A 23,052-nucleotide genomic window follows, 5' to 3' on the forward strand; every position below is an offset into this window, starting at 1 on the left:
CCAGAACACTGATCCAAACTGGTTTTCAGGGTTTTTTAGATTTTGATTTATTTGAAAAAAGAAAAAAGGGAATGGAAAAATAATTGTACTACCTGACTTAAGTCCTAATCCAATACTCAGAATGTTTCCTTTCTCCCGCCAATCCTTTTTCGCTTCCTTCTTGCCTCCTAAATCTTTTCATCCTTCCTTCTGGATTTTCCCTCCATTTCATCGTTATTTATGTCCTTACTCCATTCTTTGTGTCGTATTGTTCTTTCTTTGTTGGGTTCTTACAACTTGAGTCCTACATTCTTTACTTTCTTGTGTTGTTCCTTTCTTTTTTTAATTGTGCAAAACTGCTCCTCTATTTGGTGCTTCGTGATGCTTTCATCATTGCTTGCTTTTTACCTCTTCATCTCAAGTATCCTTTTTCCTCTCAACTTGTGTCATTTCTTCTTTCCTTCCTTGTGTCATGTTCTCTGTCTTCCTTCTGCTTATCCTTCCTTCCTTCAAGTTCTCCTGTCTTGTAGTCTTCCTGTTTTTGCAGGTTTCACATTTAAAGCCTGGCTGCTCCAGTTTAATATCAAAAGAAATACAGTTTAAGGTCTAAAGAGCCCTAAGGTCTGCAACTTTATGATATATAAATATATAATATATAAATCTGATCTTAAGGGTTATCAGAATCTGCTAACATACGACGTCACAAAAAAAATAAATAAATAATAATCCTAATTTGCCATATCGATTCATTCAGCTCATAGCTGCCTTTCGGTGCACATATGGCAGCCGCCTGTCCCCTGTCGCTGGAGAAATGCCGCACCACATGACGTGCTGTGTTGCATATTCAAATCTCAGCTGAACATGAGAGGTTACTATGACAAATGAGCTGACTCGAGGAAAAAAAAGAGGCGTCAAATTTTTGACAACAGAGAATACTTTTCCTTTAGGGGGGCTGCTTCTTTCTTTTCTGTCTTCTGAAAACAAATCTATGCAAATTAAACAAACAAAAACTAACTTACTGCCTAAAGCCAGCTATTTCAATTACAACTCAGCAAAGTCCAAGATATATTTGGAAAGCTTTTTATTTATAGTTAAAATAAATTCTAAGTTGAATGATACTTTCCAAAGTATTAAGAAGTCTCAAACTATCACATTTCATCAAGTACAATCACAAAACTCTGTGTTTAGTCAGTAGATTCCACAGGTTCTGAGTTCACGCCCCACTCCCACAGACTCCCACTCTAGGGCCCTGAGTAAAACCTTTAATCCCACACTGCTCCTCGGGTACCACAGAATGGAAGCCCCTGCTCCCCAAGGGGATGGGTTAAATGCAGAGAGTTATTGTTGTTTTGTACTTGTTGCAATGTAACAACAATAAAGTTGAATTGTATTTTCTATTCTATTCTGTTCAAACTAATGATGTCTTGTGTTCCTCCCGCAGATACTCAATTGACCGACACACGGATTTAGAAAGGCTTTTTAACGTTGATTCGGTAAACGGTACCATCACCACTCTGAAAGCACTCGACAGAGAAATGTCCAAATGGCACAATATCTCTGTGGTGGCCACTGAAATAAGTAAGTCCCTTTCTCTGTACCTTTAAAAGTTATCCTCAGTTCTGCAATTATTGATATCGGAGCATCGGGAAGGTTTGAAATCTATTTTTTTTGTGTGTGTGTGTGTGTGTGTGTGTGTGTGTTATAGATAACCCTCGCCAAACCACTCGAGTACCTGTATTCATCAAGGTGTTGGATGTCAATGATAACGCCCCAGAGTTTGCCATGTCCTACGATACATTTGTCTGTGAAAACGTCAAAGCAGGACAGGTGTGTCAAATATTTTGAAACAACTCAGTCTTGCATTCTGGTTTTAAATTTTATTGCCAACACACAGCTTGACAGTGCAGTAATGTTCATTTCAAATGGTCTAATACTATTAGACATAGAGTTTTCTGTTTAGTTCTGATTTTGACTCTTTCTCTGAATTTTGTTTATTGGTTACAAGGTTCAAGCACCCAGAGTTTAGAATTATGCCTCAGTAGAGTTTAACATTCTTAAATAGTCGCTACATATACATAGAGTCTTGCCTGAGTTTCGGTTTGTCTTTGTAAAGAGTGACTCTGATTCCTACTTTTCCATAGGGCCCTCTTCTTACTTCTTTTAGCAGATTTCATTCGAACAAAAGAAATAAGAATAAGGAAAAGTAGTGATACTTCCCCACTTTATTCCTAATCCCATTCTCAAAATAAAATTATCTTATATTTTAAAAATTCTTATGTTTTATTTATTTATAGGTGCAATATTTTAAATCAAAATGTAAGCAGCCAGCTATGAAAAAAAAAATAGACATAAGAGATTTAATACATATAGATTATGGGAATAATAAAGGAAAAACTTAGGGATGCACGATATAATCGGCCCCCTATCGGTATCGGCCTTAAAACTGAATATCGGACATCAGCCACCACACCGATATTTAACCCGATATTTAATCAGCTTCTGATTTCTAAAGTCCCAAAAAAAAACTTCTTCTTCCTCAAAAACTTCTTTTTTACAGACTTAAAAAAAGACGATGGAAAAAATATTGATACATTAAAATATCACAATATCTTCGTATGCTGATATATTGCCATATCAATCTCTTTTACTAATTAAATATTGCTATATGTCATCGTTATGCTACGAAATCCCCTGAAAATTAATGAAATTTTGCCATATTTTTATATGTTGATATATTGACGCGGTATCGATCTATTTTACTAACAAAATCTCACAAGAATTTGCAAAATATCACAAGAGTTTGAAACAGAATGATGAAATTCAACGAGATTTTGAAAGTAAAATAGATCGATACCGCTTTTTAAAAAATCAATTTGATATCAGCATATGAAAATATATTTGAGTATGTTATTTTTCAAAGTGTCAGAAATGGATAACAAAACTGCTATTTTTAATGACTACTTATTTTGATCCAGCTTTAACATCAGTATCGATATCGGTTATCGGCTACATGAGTTTTAAAATATCGGCATAATGGATATCGGCCAAAATCCCAATATCGTGCATCCCTAGAAAAACTATATTTTAGCTAATATTCTAACAATTTTTAGAAGATAGTAATTTGATTGTGAATATTTTTCCATAGCTTCCATAACTTGACCAGATGACCAGAAAAAAAGAGATTCTAGGGGCCACTTGCAGCCCTTGAGCCACACTTTTAATACACCTGCCTCACATCATAAAGCTTCAGCAATGGCCTAACTTTTTTTTTTTTCCTGAAGTAAATTAATTGTAACAGGCTCTGTAGATTTGAGTGTCCATAGCCCTAAAGAAAAATAAAGGTCAAAGTGGGAAAAGTTTTACCACTCCTAATTAAACTTATAGGGGATTTTAATTAAATTGATAAACAGCAGTTTAAACTTTGGGTATTTTTTTTCAGGCAGTAGCTGAATTTGCATCTTTAAAAAAATCCTACTAAATTTAGTTTGAGATTTTTTGGGCTGTTTAAATTTCTATATACCGTACATTCTTAGGCGTATCCCAATAAACTGGATAGTTTCCACCATGCACAGCATCTTTTTGTGTCTCCATCTGAAGTGCGGAAATGCTTTCAGGTACCAGAGTAAAGGGGGCTGTATATTAATCCAGGCCATACTCAATTTCACATCACAGATATAGGCTTCTCTGTCATGTATATTACAAAAAAATGGATAGTTATGAACAAAATTGAGGAGCAGTTAGTTGTATTTACATGTTATGATATGCTGTTTGCTACAAGAATCATGCACAAATGATCTAATTCCAGAAAATCCCCTCCAAGTCACATTCCCAACAAATCAAAGCATTAAGGAGAATTTTATTGTTTTCTCGTGTCTTATACTCTTTGTTTGTATTTTCCCTATTTAGCTGATTCAGACAATAAGTGCTGTTGACACAGATGAGCCACTTGTTGGGCACAAGTTTGTCTTCAGTATAAGTGGCACCAACCCAAACTTTACAATCGTCGACAAGGAAGGTAAGATTAGACCAGATCAGATCTGACCTAAATGTTTGATAGAAATTAAAACTGGCATTGTTTTTTCTTTTTTTTTACCAGAAACTCTTGATGTATGTGAAGACAATTTAATGTGGCATTCTCGAAACCTCTCAGCATAGACTTTTAAGTCATCAGTGTTAATAAAATCAGCCATTTTCCAGTCATTTGCAGAATTTTCCATGTACAGTAGATGAACCAGAGTGAACAAAAGCCCGTTTCATAATTCTGTGTGAGCAAGTGGAACAGTAAATGATCATTTGAATGCAAAGAAAGAATAATAGTCAACACTTTAGCCATGTGATGAAATTACAGTTGCATGAGGGCAGCAGACCGAGCATGACCTTTTAAAAAAAATTATGAAACAGTGTCCCAGATTCATGACGGACAAAGAAGTCCACATGGGAATAAAACTCACCATGTTGTGTTAAGGTTCTACAATTAGTAATAATCCTGGGAGAAGTATGGAGTTTGAAGATCATGGGCTTAGGTGGCCATATGTCAGTTTCTTCACAAGGTTGTCTTTGTGAGGTTTGAAAGTGATGAAATGCTCAAGCAAAAATGCTAAGGTCACAAGAAATTGTATCTGTTGTGAGATCAATAAAGTTCTATCTTATCCTATCTTATACATTTGGACTGACTCTCTGACATTTTCCTCTGGAGTGGACAGAAAGTTCTCAACTGGGTTTAGGTCAACTGATAAAGCGGATATCATTATTTTTTATTTTAAAGGTCCTATTTGTCTGAGGCAAAACACCACTGTGGTACATAGAACTCATGGTTCTAATTAAAGGTTGCAGATGTTTTTTTTTATATATATATCTGTCAGAGAAGGTACCTTTTTAAACCCAGTAGTAGTCGTCAGAGTTAATTGTGAGTCCACCTTCAATTTGGTTTCAGGCTGCCTTATCTGCCTTGGCCATATCTCCAATCACTGCTGAACACCTCGTATATCAGGCCACTCCCGATAGGATGCAGTTCTAGGATATGAACGAGCTGCAGCAGAAGTTGTCCCTGTTGGCTTCAGGTTTTAGTCCTCACCATTCTTACAGTGGTTCTACTTTTATTTTTTCTCAACGTGGCTTTTTGGTTCCTTCTCACTTCTGGCCAGTTGAATGCATGAGAGCTCTCTAAATTCCCCCAGATATCTTGGCAATTTCAAGACTGGAGCACCCCTTAATATATGACCTCTCATCTAGTTGATTCTCATTGTTGGTCCAGTTTTCTGTTTTTGCTGCCTTATGTGTATGCACATATAAGTAGAGAGTGTTGATCCTTGCTCATTATGCAAACACACATTAGCTGACATGCCTAAATCCAATAGGCATGAAGTTTATGAAGCTTGGAGTTGGGAAACGTCCATAATAATAAAGATTTGAATGCACAGTCTAGTATGACTCTATGCATACTTAATCTAACTCTTTCCAGCATTGTCATACTAGCTAATAAGCTTGATCTTAAATTGAACTTCGTATTTTGTTTATTTTTCCATACCAAATAAAAGGTTTATCTAGTGTTGACAGGAAAAAATGCTGCTCTTAGTCTTCCAGTGTTCTTCTTTCAAGCAGCATTTATTTTACCTTGCAAAGGTGAACAGATAAAGTGGTAACAATGTTCCTGCCTGATCTGTTCCCACAGGTTTTCCTTAACTACTTAATAAGCACAGGGAGATATTCTCTTAGACAAAATAGTTTCTCACAAACCAAAGCTTTTGTTGAAATGGCGTTGAGTCTAAAGGAGTCTATTCTCTAACCAAAACATGTAAAACTGAAAACCAGCTTCTGATGCTTCAATAAGATAAGAACCGCTTTCAGCCTAGTCTAGCAGGTGCTCTTATAGAGTAAATTTTTTTTTTAAAGTAAGTGAAAGAAAAAAAAAAAACAGCACTTATAATTAGCAGGAAAAGGAATGCAATAGTAATTACCTTTTGATATACCTGCAGAAATTTTAATACTTATGATTCCCTTTTTTGACTTGAGGAAATAGAAAAATTTTACTATCCGTATGGTTGACATACTTGTTCGACCTCCATCTTTCTGTAGATAACACTGCCAACATCCTGACCAGGAGAGGGGGGTTCAGCCGGCGTGAGATGAGCATGTACTTTCTCCCCGTTGTGATCTCCGACAACGACTACCCCATCCAGAGCAGTACCAGCACGCTGATAGTCCGTGTGTGTGCCTGTGACAGTCGAGGAAACATGCAGTCCTGTAACCCGGAGGTCCTGCCCTTCTCAGATGGCCTCACCACCGGAGCTCTGGTGGCCATACTGCTCTGTGTGATTATCCTGCTCAGTAAGTACGAGCATGTGTATGTGACTGTGGATAATTGGACCTTCTTGTTATTCTTGTGTTGTTTCTTTCTTTGTTCGGGTACCAAAGATGGTAAATACTTTACTTATGTTTGTAGTCTACTGGTTTATACATTACATTATTAATTATTTATTTATTTTTTTCCCCCAAAGGCTGGGAAATGCAGATCATATATATTTATTTCCAACACAGGAATATGTCTTTAAAGAGTACCACTGGCAATGATTAAGCCTATTTTATATGTAGCTGTGATTGAGAGGTTCAGGGTTTGACCTCTAGAAAAGTCTGGGAAAATACGAAGTGTTTCAAATGTTTTCCAGGACTGGAAATATATCAATGGTTGTATTTGGAGGCTTTATCTGAATGGGGAACATGAATTTATATGAAACAAATTGCTTCAAATAGGCTCCTTTTTTATCTGTACTTTAAAGATTGAAATTATATATAAATCAGTCTCTCATCGTAAAATTCATCCATGCTTCATCCAATTAGCTGCTTGTTTATTTATTCAACTGTTCCTCCACCAGTATTTCCATTATAGTTCACATTATCCAACAAATAATTCATCCAACTGGCTATCCATCCCTTACTTCATCCGTTTGTCCATCCATCCATCCATTAGTTTTGAAAAGTAAAAACTTTTGCAGTGTTGGACGTTGGGTTTACTGATGAACCGGTGGTCATTATACAGCTTTAAGCATTTAAAATTATACCATATTAACATGAGATTATTGGGATACCTTTGATATATTCTTATATGGTACTGGTAACCCCTGCTGTCTTTTATTTAGCAAAATGTTGCCCCAAAAAACAAAAAACAGGAAATAAAAGTCATAAACATCTGTACATTTCTGTGTGTTGTAGATAGGTTTTACCATATTCCATTGGTGCATTGGCCTAATAAGCAGTTGTATTTTATAATGCAATACAAATTAAAACTTATATTATTTCAGTGACTCAGTTCAAAAAATCTAACTCAAAGAGGACTTTGAATCTGGAAAACAAGCCTAATCAGAATGTGTATTCTAATTTATTCAGTCTGGCTGTACTTGTACTTGTGTTTTTTTGTGTATCCAGTTCAGTGTGTAAAGGTCTGCCCAAATGGAGAAAAAAGAAAACAGTCTTTCACAACAAAATTCAACCAAAAACTCACTGAAAGGCAACAAAAAAGATGCTGCTCTTCCTGCGTCTCCCTTTGTCTGCCAACAGCCTGGCATCTCAATGTATTAAAGGCAATGAGTGACTCACAGCACATTAGCACATTGATAGAAAGAGATGTCACCCTTAAACTTCACTTTCTCAGAGTGCTGATAATGAGAGATTCAAGAGTGCATTGCAAGTAATGGCTATTTAGTAAGTCAATAATAAAGACAGCTCAGAAGAGAAAAAGAGTGAGTGAAGGAGAATAGTCTTTTTATTCTTTTGTAAGAACTATCATTGAGAACACAGTCTTTGCCCCACAATTTGTTTTAAACTGTATATTTAAAGGCTTCTTGAGGTCTTTATAATGAAAATGTTCAGCAGGACGGTGTTGGTGCACACCTTACTGGGTCTTATTAAGCTGGGTATTTTGTTTCTGACTATATATTAAGCTCTTTTTGTTTAACCAAGTCTACATCTTTTGTCAACTTCCCAATCTTTCCAAACTAAAACATTGATGCAGTATGAGCTACATCAAAATTTCCAGAAAAAAACTATATAACAATCAACATGGTTTAAACATATTTACTGTCATTTACAGTCGGTCATTGGGTTACAGCCAACCTTCATTCTTAATATAGGATTTTATAATGTTATCCTTAAACATTTTTAAACTGTATTAATTTTGAACTATGCATTAATTCTTGTTTAAGTTTATTCCATAGATTCACCTCATCAACAGAAATGCGGTGTTGCTTTATGTTCGTTCTTACATTCAACATATTCTCATTATCAGTTCGTATGAAATCGTACGAAAAGTTATGCACAGTATTTTGTACGTTTTTGACGTTTTTCCCCGAAATTACAGATCAGTGCGCATGCGCAGGCAGACAGATGAAAAAAGCAGATCCGCCGACGGACGTAAAACTGGGAAAAACAGTGCAATATTTACTTCTTGATGTCTCGAATTACGTTGCTTGCTGTTTTGTATCTTAGGGTTACAGTAGGGTCAGGGTCAGGGTTAATTGTATGTTAAATTCTATGTTATTGAATGAGAAATTGAATAAGATGCGCATGCGCAAGGATATCGCAAGACGTAAAAATACGACGAAATACGCCGAAAAAAACATCAAAAACGTACGAAATTACTGTACATAACTTTTCGTACGATTTCGTATGAACTGATAATGAGAATACACTGTTACATTAGGTTTTTTTTAACGAAGTAATGTGATTCTCCAGTGTAAAAGTACATCACAGTGTTTTAATGTGACAAAACAGTATAAAATCAGATGGCGCCAAAACAAAAGACCAACCAAATACTGTTCAAGTGTGACATAGTAGTGTGCAGTTAGTGTGAGATTAGAGGGTAGTGTTACCTGACAGCTTTTATTTAGAAATATATATACATTGTTAAACTCTACTAAATTAGGTTTACATTAAAAAACATTCTAAGAAAACATGTTTTCAGGTTTACACTGCTTGCGGCTCTACTGCATCTTTGTCAGAGTTGAGCGAGCAGTACCGGAGTATTCCGGCCACCTTTCATCCCTGCCGCTGCTGCCGTGGTCCATCTGTGGTCATACAGAATGTGCAGCGCTGCACGCCAGGTGGACGGACCACAGGTCATAGCAGCACGGCTGATACTGCTTAACATATTACAGCTCGTTGATGCATTTTAAACGCCTGACAGAACACCCGCTATTGTTTTTATTTAGTCTCATCCCGTCAACGAAAACTCACACCCATGACTTGTCATATTTTAGTCATCAAAGATCCATGTTTAGCTCGTCGGTTGTCGTTATGGTCATGAAAAAAGGAGCATTGACAAAACTATTTCATCATTGTTGACAAAAACAACAATAACTGCACTCTTAATTTACAATGCAAGCACAGCAATTCTCTCCACCTACACTGGAAAAAGTATAACCTTGCTCAAATATAAAAAAAAAAAAAATAAATGATGTCCGGGTATCACATCTAAAACATTTGACATCACAAAATCTGAATTTAATCACTCGTTATGATCTGATTATTTTATATAGATGTAAACAATAAAACTGCACTTGACCCAACTTTAAATCTGTTCCAAATGATATTCTGAACATTTCAGTTGATCAACCAAATTAATATATTGAAATTGAACCAATGTACCTTCTTTTATCTAAATTAACATGAATTAATGTTTGTTAATTAATTTGAATATAACCAAAATATAATTTTCACATTTCCTTTAAATTTACTTCAAAAATAATTTCCATTTCCCATATTACTAAGTCTAAAAAAAAAAAACAAAAAAAAAAAATAAATAAAACACTTGGCCAACAGATTGTTATACATGTATTTACTAATTGTTAATATAGCCTAAAATGGTGTAAATCCAGGTCGTGTAAATTGATTTGAACTAACCTTGGCAAGCGGTAGCAGTTAGCATTTGTCGCTAACTTGCTCAGCACAACAGCCCCCCCTGTTCTTTATAACATAACACTGGAGGCTCCAGCTGCCAGTAATGGCTGGGTACCTGCAGGTCATGAATATACATATTTAGAGAAATCAAAAACTATGTTTTGGGTTCTTTGTACTTGTCTTTAGTTTAGGTTAAATCAACCTTGTTGCCTCAGAATCCAAAAATAATAAGTTACACATTCAAATCAATAATTATATCCAGTTTACAGTGACAGTTATTAGTTTGAATGAACAGCTACACGTTACACTTTTTTCAGTGTCGCTGAGAGGCCCAAAGTTGCTTCTAGAAGCATTTGCAGGATATGCATCATTGCATAATAAAATTTTATGACAGTTGCAGTAATTTTTGTTGCAAACCCGACATCAAGGAAAGTTTAGCAAAAGTGCTTCGACCAAGCTCCAAAATGTAAAGAATATCATTGGCAAGACAGAAAACCATTGTAACTTAATGTAAAGTTAAAAAAATTAACTCTATAAAATAACTTCAGGGATTCATTTATTTCTTTTCCTGAACCCACATAGATATATTTTTGTTATGTGATCAAATTTAACTTAAAGATTGTAGTGGCACAGTAATAATTAAAAGGAAAATAAAAGCATTACATTAAAAATATATTCACATTTAATTTACATCCCTCTTTGTAATCCAGGGGAATCAGTAGAGGCATTTTGTATGTGTGACTCATTTTTAATGGGAAAACAAAAAGGTGAGTCAGTCTCTGCTCTGGTATTATTGCAAGCAGTATTTTTCTGCTGCATAGCTGCAGAGGCTAACCTCTTGTCAGTAATTTAGAGGTGGGAGGGGCTCACAGCAGCACTTGCTACTCACTGGAGATGGTAAACGGAGCGATCAATGCTTTCACTAAATATAGAGAAAAAGTTGCTAAATTAAAAACAGTGGCAGTAATTAGACTAAGATAATTGGAAACTTGAGATAAAACAGTGAAACTCTTAGGTGACTCAATACAGGGGCCACTAGCTCTGTAGAAGAGGTTCTGATATGGCCCCTTTACTGAGGACAATGCCAAATCAGTTTCTATGATAATATGGACTGGCAGAGAAACTTAATTTTTTTTCCTTTTAAGTTTTACTTGAACTTAATAAATTTAGTGTTGCACTTTTAGCTTACCTTTTTTAAATATGATCTCAGTTTGCATCTGCTAGACCAGGGGTCTGCAACCAGCAGCCCCAGAGCACCTAAGTCTCTCGGCTCACTTAATATAATAACCAAAAAACTAATAACTTGTTTTGATGCTTATTTTATTTTTTTCATACCTTTGTTCTTTGACTCTATAAAAAAAACACAGCTGTTAAAACTGCTTTGCTTTCTGTTTTTTTCTGCAGCCGAGTAAAATGTTTGTTTCACAGTGGTTTAGTACAATTGCTTAGGTAAAATGTTTCTTAGTTATTATTTTGGGGAGTAGAATGTGTGTTTAATTACAACCAAATGGATGTATTGATATAAACACTTATTTTTAAAGCAAGGCCATCATGAAATTCTAGTTTCTTATAATGAAATATTTCGAAAATACAAATGTTTTCCATTCAGTTTACTGATGGTGAAGTGTGATTGTTTAGACTAAGTACCAAGCTGTCCTGCATCTGGCAAAAATGGACTGGTCAAGTTTAGGTAGACGGCCCAGTGCACGCTACTGCTGTGCTACGTCCTGCAGAGGCAGAGTTAATGTTCTCATTAGCTGTAAAGTAATTACTGCGGAGTTTGCTCTGTGGCTGGGCTGAGAAGAGACAGACGCTGTGTAAATTGGGGCTGACATTGTGTTGTCGCATGCCGTTGTTAGAGTGTGGTATTACACTGTGACATTACAGTGGAATATTACAATACTTCATTACAATAAGCCATAACAGTGTGGTTTTACAAGCTAATAATTTGGTATAAGTGTGACCTTAAACTATAGAGGTAAAGGGTGTTGTTACAATGCTGTACTAAAAGTTATATAATGGTGGGACCTTAGAGTTAAGTTGCACACTGTAATGTCATCTATGTAAAGCCACGTGTGTGGGTAGTGCATCTTTCAACACTTTGACTGACTGTGATATTATAGTGAGCATTACCAAGTGAGCTTATAGTAAGCAGTCCTTACTTTGATATGGTTATAGGCTCGACCACCTGGGCTGAAAAGTAACTAGACTGCATTTGATCATCTCCAGTTCAAAATATAATGTACTGATCAAACGCAGCGGGAAATTTTATGAAACTTTGATTCTGTTTGTGAGTCTAAAAGAAAGAAGATAATAGTATTACAAAGCGCATATATCATGCGGAATCAAATGAGTGTCGTACTGTGATTTAACGGTATTTCTTTATTAAAATCATGCACAGGGTGGTATTTTACTTGATTGAACTAGGCTTTTTTAAACCTTCAAAAGTTAATACAGCAAAATTATGAAAGGAATAGCACCCAGACCGACGAGGCGGCTTTGCTTTAAGGAACTGTTTTTCTTTCAGGTCGGAGGACAACACATACATTTTCTAACAAATGAATGCCCACGGTTAGTTAAAAGCATTATTTTATCATATGTTTGCTTATAGGGGACTTTGAAAGCTTAAAACTGCAAGTCCTTTAACATAGAAATAAAAAAAAATATATGTCTCTATTAACTATATCCTTTGTGTTGTAAGAGATGTTAATATTTATGTTTAAAAAAATATCTAGAGACAGAAATAAACTTATTCTTACAATAACTGTGGCAGCTCTTTTATTACATCTAAAGATTACAGCTAGGATCTTAAAGCAAAATGACTGAGAATGAGGTGCTAGAAAGAGGTTCTTAACCCCTGATTTTACAGTCTGAGAGTCTGAATATAAATACTTGCTTTACAGGTTAGTACTCACTCTTTTTCCAAGTTAAATAAATGGACATGTCTAAATTCCCTTTTTAATACAAGTTATTAGTCTATTTGTGGACCTATTTGCTATTATTGTACATTAAAAGAAAAAAAAAATAATGACAAGAGCTGAATACTTTCTTTTGCATCTTAACTTTTCCATTTTAGGAAGATTAAAATATCTCTGTAACTTTTTTAAGGCCTTACATCGGTGAAGATTGCACCCTAAACTCATTCAAATGTGTACTTGCATCAGTCGCATGAGCTGGGAAACTTAGGCCATTCTTTAGTTGTGATAGAGGACAGCACGCCCTGCTATAGAGGAAGATTTTTCCATAGCCTTGGTGCCCCGGACTGAAAGGTTGTCTTTCCTTGGTCTTAAATCTGGTGTTTGGGAGCAGCCATGAATTCTGAGCCTCCAAGCAAACACAGCAAGCAACCATTTGTTTTAAAAGATTTGTTAATTAACCTGGAGCCTATTTAGGTTTATCTATTTTTCCTTTTAGAATGGACAATTAAATTCATTGGTAGCAAATATAAAGAGTATATAAAGGGGGTAACATGAACTTTCTTAAAGGTGCTGGTTTTAATATCAATAAAAATACATTTTATTTTTGGATGCCTTTCAAGAAGCTCAAGGTCACCTTACATAAAATATTATTTAAAAAACACCATAAAACAGTGGTGAGAAACAGCCAGAAAGTTAAAGCAATTAAAACCATAGAAACACCACAACGGCAATATAAAATCAGCAGGTCAACAAGTTAGCAACACCATAAATCAAGGTGGATGAAGTACCTAAAGCTTGTCCAAACAAATGTGGTTTTAGATGGGATTTGAAGATTGTAAAATCATAGAGATGTCTTACAAACATTGGAAGAGAGTTCCAGAGAAGAGAGGTGTAACAGAATGCCCTTGACCCCATAGTGATTGGACGGGCAGGAGGTGTTGCGAGGAGCAGGCAACCTGCAGCATTAAGGCAATGTGGTGGAGTGTTGATGGAAAAGAAAATTTATAAAGGTATGGGGCTGAGAGTCTGTGGAGAGATTTCAATGTGAGGAGGAGAATTTCATAATCAATTTGTTATTTTATGGGGCTCCATTTAAATATTTTAATTTTTTTAATGGTTTGCATGGATGAGAATCAAGTTATAGCTGTGTAATTTGGAAAACCTGAAGTTTATGGAAGAGCTGATGCAGATGAGTGGAAAAGAGTCTGGCCTCACTATATATATATACAAATTTAGAAAGACATTTTAATTTTCACGCAAGATGAAGCCCAGAAAAGATTTCGATATTGCACCAAGAGTGCAGCATCAATAGGATGGATAAAAATGACCAAGCTTTGTATTCAGTTCAGGGGGAGCTTTAATCATGGTGTCTATTTTTTTGTTTTTTACAACAATGTAAAGTACTGGAAATTCAATCGCCTACCTGAGATGAACAGTGGAGCAGGATGGAAAGCCTATATATTTAATGAGGCTTAAATACATACATGATAAAAGAAATGATACCTCTGCAGTAGAGAATTGAGTTGCTGCCTTGTAAAACTCTGCATCCTTTAGGTAATGCTGTCATGCCGTTTCACGCTATGATAAGTGACAATATGGCACCCAGAACTGTGCTTTTACATCAATCCAACCTTTTGGTGAGTCATTGTACCTGTGTAAAATTACATGTAAAATGCATATCAATGACAAGTAAATGCGTGCTTGAAAATGGCAAGCTATTTGTATGCATTGCAGTGAGACCATTTCATTCTGAGGCAGCTGCCCTGTGTTTCATTTAAAATTCATGCCTATCTTATTTTTCCACATAAGCCCCACATCGTAGATGAGCAAGGTAGGACGGCAGAGATGAAAAGAGCTTAGAAAATCCAATCAAGTCTCTAAAGAAAGCTGGAGTTCAAACTGCAGATTTTGCATTCACACCAATGCAAACGCACAAATTATACAGACACAATCTGGAGGGAAGATTTTTTTTTTTTTTTCTGGCATGTGCTCATGTAATCCAATATACTTTAATCCAAAAATTGTACAGTGCCCTCTAAAGGTATTCAGACCCCTTTGAACTTGCCAGCTTACATCCACAAACTCCAAGATCATTTATTGATATTTTATATGTATATAAACCATAAAGTTGCACAAAGCACAACATTACATTGAGCATGCACTGTAAATGTTTACAAATATGTTCTTAAAAGAGCTGCATGCAAGTTGCTTCTTCAGATATTTCTGTATTGCATTTCGCAGATAAAAATAGATATCTGGCAATTCTACCACGTAAAAGGACTCTTTAGTTATTAAAGGCCAGCTATGCAATCACATAGAGTACATGTACCATAACAAAGAGTTTCCTTTGGGAAATAAATGATTTTTACCCTTTAAGCAAAACGAAAGAAAAATCTAACTATTTGTATCCTGGCTGGACTTTAATTTTTGATCACATAAATGCAAAGATAATGTTCTGAATATCAAGCTGATTAGAAGTTGAGATTTAAACTGTTTTTACTAAAACACACTTGAAACCTCACATAGTGTGATGAACTCTGCAGAAGTCATAAAAAATATTAGGAAAACTTAAGAGAAAGAATCCTTAAAAATCTGCATGTATGTGTGGGTGGATTGACTGCTGTTTGTAAGAAATCCCGACTTTTTCCATGTGTTAAACTGACCCTCCCCATGGCGGGGTCTTTTTTGACTGACCGGAATAATGACACAGAAAAGACCAGCTTTTCTTCCATCTGCCTGGATTTTAAACTCCAAACATATAAATCTGTATCTGGTAGGCAAAATTCCACAAGTCTCTCAAGTGTACTGAAGGTTGAATTTTATGCCTCTCGTGTTAAACAAAATATCATGACATCTGCTCATTATCTGAAGCGTTTTGCCTTTGAAACCCCCCCAACAACCCCCCTCAATCACCCTTCATTTGACTCTGATATGCAGGATGCTGGAATTGCACTTATGTGTTGTCTGAAATCGTGCACTGACCAGTAACAAATGTCCTAATGTCTGAAACAGCTTCAGCCAACTCTATGCAACCCATGCTGAAAGCACTGCAATTAACGCGTAGGTGGGAGGCAAGTAGAGGACTATGGTGCCCACTGTGAGTACAAAAAAGGGAGAGAAAGTAGAAGTGGAGAAGCAGGATTTTGCTAGCTGAATTACAGGCGTATAAAATTAAATGTATGCATAATTAATATTTACATAAACCCAGCAAAAGTTTTCAAACCCCTTAAAGATTTTTAAGTTTTTACTTATTTCCCGCACAAGCTTTTTATTTGAAACTGATGTAATATACCAAGACAATTAGCATATTTGTCTTTATTTTAAATATACCATCAAATTTCTAATAAATCATCAATTTATATGTTTTCTCTTTATATCCCTAATGTTTTGCTTCTCTCTATCGCATTTTTGAAGATTTCCTTGCAGTTTATTTTCTGTTTTAAATAACTACTCAGTCTATATCTGTTCACTTTCTGTGTAAATCAGCTAGAATAACATTCCAATGCTGAAGGCTAAGATGACCTATGATGATCACCAGAGAAGGTCAAGCATCACCTTATATGGTAATGCTGTTGTCAGGGGGACAAAGGCAGAAAACTGCAAATTCAGAATTTGGAGGTGGCACCTCATGGCTGGATGTTGCATTTTTAGAAAAACTGGAAAACATTTAGTAGTTCTGCAACTTTTTGCTGGTCCCACAGCTATGGTCAAGAAGAAAGAAGGTAAAGACTTACTCTGCTATTTCTGCTTATATCAACATGAATGGAATAAATTTGGTTAATGCTTAAAGATGTTTACTTTTTTGTTTACACTATATGAGAAGCATCCCTCCTCGAATTTGGACCGGGTAATGAGTGAATACACCTTTAGGGCTATCCTTTCAATGAAAGCTTTTATTCCCCAACAAGCACCAAACTTACAGTACAGTACTGACCATTAACTATTAATGAGATAACTTTTGATGATAATTGGTTACACTGGTTTTTGTTTTGTCAATGAGCTTAAATGGGCCAAGTATGCTGTAAGTACACAGCAAAGCTTTAGCTTTCACTCAAACAGAATTTTAGTGCATTAAATAATAAATTACTTTTGATTTGAATTAGATGCATTGACATATCTTTCAATATGAACTTTATATTACTGTGTTCTGGATTTAAGTTGGATATGTTTTAATATGCCTTAAAGTGACCTATTCTGTGAATTAATGCTTTACAAACTGAATGATATTACATTTATGAGAATAGAATCTATTCAAGTTTGAAAATTGTCAATGGGTCTACCTTTGTAAAGCACTGTATAGTCCATCTCCAAGAACATCCTTGATTTCTTTTACTCCTGAGATGAAACATGAAGATGTTCGCTGAAGAGTATGAAATGGGATTCTCGAACCACAGTGCATTTTATAAAGTGAATGTGCCATTCAGAGGAAAAAGGGGAAGAAAAAGCTTTTTCACTGAATCTTTAATAATAGGAGGTGAATGCCTGAGGCAGCGTTAAGGATTTGTCACTGGTAGCAAACGTGTCTCCCTTCTGCTTTTTGCTCCCTAATGCATGACACATGTTCGTAGGCAAGCATCTTTATGCTCTGCTTTCCCTCTCTGCTGTTTTTGTGCAGTGATCGTGGTGCTGTTCGCTGCCCTGAGGAGGCAGAGGAAGAAGGAGCCTCTGATCATCTCCAAAGAGGATGTCAGAGACAACGTTGTCAGCTACAACGACGAGGGCGGAGGAGAGGAGGACACTCAGGCCTTTGATATCGGCACACTGCGTAACCCGGAGGTGATGGATGCTAACAAGCTTCGCAGGGACATCATACCCGAAATGCTGTTTTCCTTTCGGAGGACATCACCGATAAAGGATAACACGGATGTGAGAGACTTCATAAATGGGAGGCTGCAGGAGAACGACTCAGACCCCACGGCTCCCCCTTATGACTCCCTGGCAACATACGCTTACGAGGGTAGCGGTTCACTAGCAGAATCCCTGAGTTCACTGGAGTCTGCTGCCACTGAGGGGGACCAGGATTATGATTACCTCAGCAACTGGGGGCCACAGTTTAAAAAGCTGGCAGAGATGTACATAGGGAGGAGCCCTGACAGAGAGACCTAAACAAAGCCATCTGTCTCTCTATAATACAAACTCATTTTTAATGTCTTTTTGGCTAACTAGCTAGCCAGACACATATTTGTCTAGTTAGTTAACTAGCCTGTCTGTCTTAATATCTATCAAGCTCTATTTGTTTAGTTTGCTCTAGCTAGCTTGATAGTCAATTTGTTGTCTATTGGATCCACCTAATGTGCGTGATAATGCACAAACGGATGCGCACTAAGACAACAATAACTTAAATCTACATGTGGAATCTGACATGGACCTGGAAAGCTGTGTTCGAAATGTTCACTCACAATATCATGCTTAATATTTAAAGGATTGAATAGTGAAGGCAGGGTGTTCTTTTGAATCTTGAGCACCATTTAAGTTACACGTTACTGTCTAATTATTTAATTCCCCCTATAGCTATAACAAATATGATGAACTGGAATATACTTCTTAATGTAAAGTGATGGATTTAAGGCTTGATTGTCCCAGTTCTGGCTGCTAAAAAAAGACAAAAAACATCTCTCCCAATTACAGACACATTGTATTTTGCATCATAAATTTACTGTTACACATTAAACTTATTTATTGTACTGTGTTTACTCAAAAAAGCACAGATGGCACTAGCTTGTAGACAACCTTTCAACTTTTCTAAACATCTACTTAAAGCTTCATACATGTTTCCAAAGTGTTAGGCTAAAATTTAAAACAGCTTGAAAAAAAAAAATTTCTTAAATGTTATCATCAGGGGAAAATTTTTGTTAATAATTAAAGTTAAAATTAGCAAACTAGCATTAGTATTAAAGTTACTATGCTTTGGCTAACATTAGCATTACTATGCCAACATTAGCATGGTAAGGATAGTTTTGGTGTTATCCATTAAAAGCTGTGCAAATATTTGCATATGGCTAATTTTAGTAGTTTTGTGATCATCTTAAACTAAAAATCTTAACATAACGATTATAAATGGATTACATTTTTTTTAGCTTTGTCTTAAAATAGTTTTTTTGTAAGTGAGTTATTACTCTAGCGTGTATCATTTGTAACCGTGGCTCTACTGTAGGGCCTAAAGCCTGGTTTATGTCCAGAACCAGGTCGTCTGCGTGTGTGTCGCAGTTAACGCAGATATGCTCGTTTTGACTTGTTTTGATTGTATGACCGCTTGTTAAAAATGACTCATGAAGATGGACCAGCTAGAAGATAGAGGTGCGCGAGAACGCTGGGACCCTTTTTCCACCTGAATCCCTGCCCTTTTTCGCCCTCATCTCCGTCTGTTGTCGCTCAAATTTGCCCCATGAATTTTTCCACTTCTTCACCACCTCGGATCTAGACCCACAGCTAGTTCGTGATTGTCAATCTTGCGTTGGTGGAGTGGAATAACATAGTGTAGGCCATGCTTAAAAATTGGGCTTAAATCAAAAATATCTGCGTATACACGGCCCTTAACTTCGGTGCTGCTGCAAGGGTTGGGTTAATATGTTATCGCTAACATATCATATGAAACTGACTTATGCTAACATAAATATATTACAGCTAATGGTATTATTTGAAACATTTTTTAGAATTATGTAGTCTCAGCACTGAAAAAAAAATAGAGGTTGACAGAACTTACATTTTCTAGGCAACGTGATGCATTTGGTTTTTTGAGTTTTCCTTACTTAAATTCACTGTGGTTGAGTTTACAAAGATTTTTGAGTTCTGCCAAGTTAGGTTTTTGGAGTGTTACATAGAAATTTTGAGTTCTACCAACTTAGGTTTTTGAGTTTCACCTTTAAGTTCTGAGTTCTATCAACTTTGTTTTATGAGTTTGACATATAGATTTTGAGTTCTACAAACTCAGATTTTGTAGTGTTATCTGCAAGTTGAGTTCTATCAACTCAGTTTTTTTAGTCCTACCAATCGTCTTCACTACCAATCATTCAACACACAAAAAATTATGTTAATACAACATTTTTATTGCTTCAAGCCAAACATTGCATAGATACAGTATAAAACCATGTTCAACAACATAATCTTAACTGCACAGATCAAAGTAACCTGACACTGGACCAGAATGTTCTAGATTCGTAAGAGTGATGATGAGGGAAAAAACAGTAAGACACCATTTTAGTAAGAGGAAAACACACAGGTAATTTTTTGTGAAGTAAGTGTATTAACATATATGAAAAAATAACAGTTTTACAAATTTGGACGGCCTTCAGTTTGTTTTTTTCAATTGTAGTCTCTTTAAATTGGGTGCACCCTTTTAAAAAAAATAAAATGAAATAAAATGTCTTGTTTCCCAACGGAAAAAGAAAAAGGTTTTCCCTTTTTATCTCTGAGTTTTTCTTTTTAGTCCTACCACTCCGACAGGACGATGAATGCAAAAAAAGAAAGTCCTCTTCAGTCCAAATCCTTCTCTTCAATCCAAATCCAGATGTTCACACGGTTGGCTCGCCATCTCCATTTAAGGAGAGAATCCAGAATCCAGGGTATCCAAAAAACCCAGCCTGCATAGCACAACAGGGCTTAGTTAAATCCATTCACTTCTTGTTCTTAACTGTACAGTTTATATCTCTCCAAGTATGATAAATTTCAGTGTGTAATGTAACTTTTCTAACTCATTACGAATTAACTGCTGCATTACAGGGTTAACATATAAAATGTTAATGTCACTGTTTTTCTTGTAAAGCAAATAAAATCATGAAAGCAAAAAATCCACATGTAAATAATGTAAATAACAGTAAATACCCACATCGGATTAAGAAAGTAAAATAATGTAGTCTTGTAATATTCTGTGCCTGAGTGCAACAACACTGCACTACATAAAACAATTTAGAAATTTAATAAGTTATTACACTCAACTTAATGTCTCTTTTCATTTGTACAATGAAAATAACAGGCACACTCTTTTCTCTATGCATAAACACTCACCCGCACATGCGCGGCATAAACACGCACGCGCACACGCGCATTATACACGTGCACGTGCGCTGCTTTTCCTTTCATCAGAACGTGAAAAACATGTGAACTCATGCTTCAACTCGGTGGCAATACACCACAAGGGAATGCTAACTCACGGAGCTAACCGCTAACTGTCTGTACTTTGCAGCACTCACCGGGAAAACTGGTAAGGTCCCAGGGTCGTTCCTCCGTGGTTCTCCAGATGCATAAAATCACAATGTCCGCCAATCTTCTCAAACACGAGGGAAAAAGGCTGTGCCCTTGAAGAAAGGGATAGGAAACCCCGTACCGTAGTGGGCGTGTCCATGAACATAAGCAGTGCGCATGCCCATGAGTTTACAGTTGAGGGAACTCAAAAAATCTTGTATAGGCGATTTAAAACTCCTTGTTAAACCAACTTCTGAGAATTTGAGTTGGGCAAACGTGTATTTATTTGTTAGATGTCAAATTTATATTTCTGAGTCGGATTACAATACAATTGTGTGTTAGAACAACAATTGCCATTTACTTTTTTAACAGTGAGTGTTAGCAGCAGAATAACTTTTAATTTTATGCTGTGCAGTGACACTTGCAGTGACTGCGACACAACCATGAGGAGCTATCACAGTGATGATAATCCCAAAACAGGCTTAAACTGTAAGGAAACTGGACTTTAGCAACGTTCTGTTGAAGAGGTTTCGACAACTATCCAGGAGTCTTTGACAATTCTGTTGGCTCGCATCAGACTAATTTACAGTGTTGCCAACTCCTCAGTAAGGAAAGTAGCTATTGGCTGTGCTAAAAATCGCTAGAAGTCACTAAATGACGTCATCGCCTAATTTGCATAATCTGTTATCTGTTGTTATTGATGCTGTGGGAGAAATAATGTCGTTACAGAAAGACAAAAAGTGAGCAAATAACATTTTGCATTTACATCCCGCTCGCTCCCGCCTTGAATGTAAGTCAGGGCGGAGCGGCACTGCATGATCAATTTGCGCCGTCAATCCCGGCGCATGCGCGCATCATTTGGACGCCGAGGGTAAACATCCTGCGGCTCTGACTGCAGCGCTGAGAGGGACTCCTGCGGGAGCGGGAGAACGGGGTTGGGATGGGGGAGGTGCCCCACGGCAGCAGCTGCCGCTGGTGGACAAGAGTAGGAACGACACATGCTTTCACGTAAGAGTCTCCAAAAGCCGCCAGTGACACCATAAAATGTCGCCAGATTTGTCGCTTTTTTGAAAAATAGTCGCTGGAGGGGTCTGAAAAGTCGCTAAATATAGCGATAAAGTCGCTGAGTTGGCAACACTGCTAATTTATTTAAAATGTGTGCATTTGCACCTCAAGAACAAAGGACACACCTTTGCAGCAATAGAATAATAAACCCAAGACGCTGTGACCAGAGTTATGTTGGCAGGGCTAATTATCTAGGGTCAGTCACTTTAGGCTTTAGAAGTTAGTTATGGTCTCTTTATGATACTTTTACGGCAAAGTAAGGAATTTTTGCAAGACTATTGGGACACGGCTTAATGCTGCTAATGTTAGCCTTAGGATGCTAGTTTAAGATGCTCTGGCTAATACTAAGATGCTATGGTTTTTGTTAGAGTAATCAGTTGGTTTATGCAGTATTATTGTTTACTTTGATCAAAGGAGTTGCTTACTTCAAGGTGGATCACAAAATACAATTACAGTGAACATCACAACAAAATGACAGTATGCTAACTGATTTTAAAAGAATGGACAATTCGAACACAGAGTAGGACATGAACTGAGTTTTCTACATGGAGATATATAAATCTCAATCTTTTGCTGTTTTTGGTCATAATCAGTAAGATGCCTTTAAATTTTAGGATTTTTTGTGAATAATGGTGTGAATAACGTGTTTTGTAATCAACATGAAAGATAGTAGTATTGTATACTATCAATGTTCAATTGTGCCAGTTTGGTTGGGAAATATAGGAAGGAGTCAGTTGGCTTTTCAAGTCAACTCCATTAAATACTGTAAATGTAAAAAGTGTTTTTAATGATGGACACCGTATATACTATTTGCTATCACTGTTTGACAAGCAATGTTCATGTGAATGGTTGGTGGAGTTTTTTTTTTTTTTTTTTGTCAAACTGTGAATTCATTTCATCATGTAGGTGTAATATGTAATGGAAAGTGTATGTTGTAGGAAACTGTCACAAGTTGCTTTCATGCTATTTGAATGCTGAGTCATATTGTTTTATATTTATATTTTTATACTTATTTTTT

The 23,052-nt window shown here is 36.3% G+C and overlaps 1 protein-coding gene across 1 annotated transcript in view; it reads left to right on the forward strand.

The window, feature by feature from the left end:
* Positions 1–18,521, forward strand: part of cdh10a (cadherin 10, type 2a (T2-cadherin)) — a 58,524-nt gene extending 40,003 nt beyond the window's left edge. The window contains exons 8-12 of the mRNA XM_038275617.1: positions 1,421–1,557; positions 1,685–1,806; positions 3,886–3,994; positions 6,055–6,306; positions 17,404–18,521. Of these exons, the coding sequence (XP_038131545.1) occupies positions 1,421–1,557; positions 1,685–1,806; positions 3,886–3,994; positions 6,055–6,306; positions 17,404–17,894 (1,111 nt within the window). The 3' untranslated portion in view covers positions 17,895–18,521. The remainder of the gene's footprint in view (positions 1–1,420; positions 1,558–1,684; positions 1,807–3,885; positions 3,995–6,054; positions 6,307–17,403) is intronic.
* Positions 18,522–23,052: the final 4,531 nt, after the last annotated feature.

The sequence above is a fragment of the Cyprinodon tularosa genome, unplaced genomic scaffold, assembly GCF_016077235.1.
Source record: "Cyprinodon tularosa strain WSP-4 unplaced genomic scaffold, ASM1607723v1 ctg97, whole genome shotgun sequence".
NCBI classification, from domain to species: domain Eukaryota; kingdom Metazoa; phylum Chordata; class Actinopteri; order Cyprinodontiformes; family Cyprinodontidae; genus Cyprinodon; species Cyprinodon tularosa.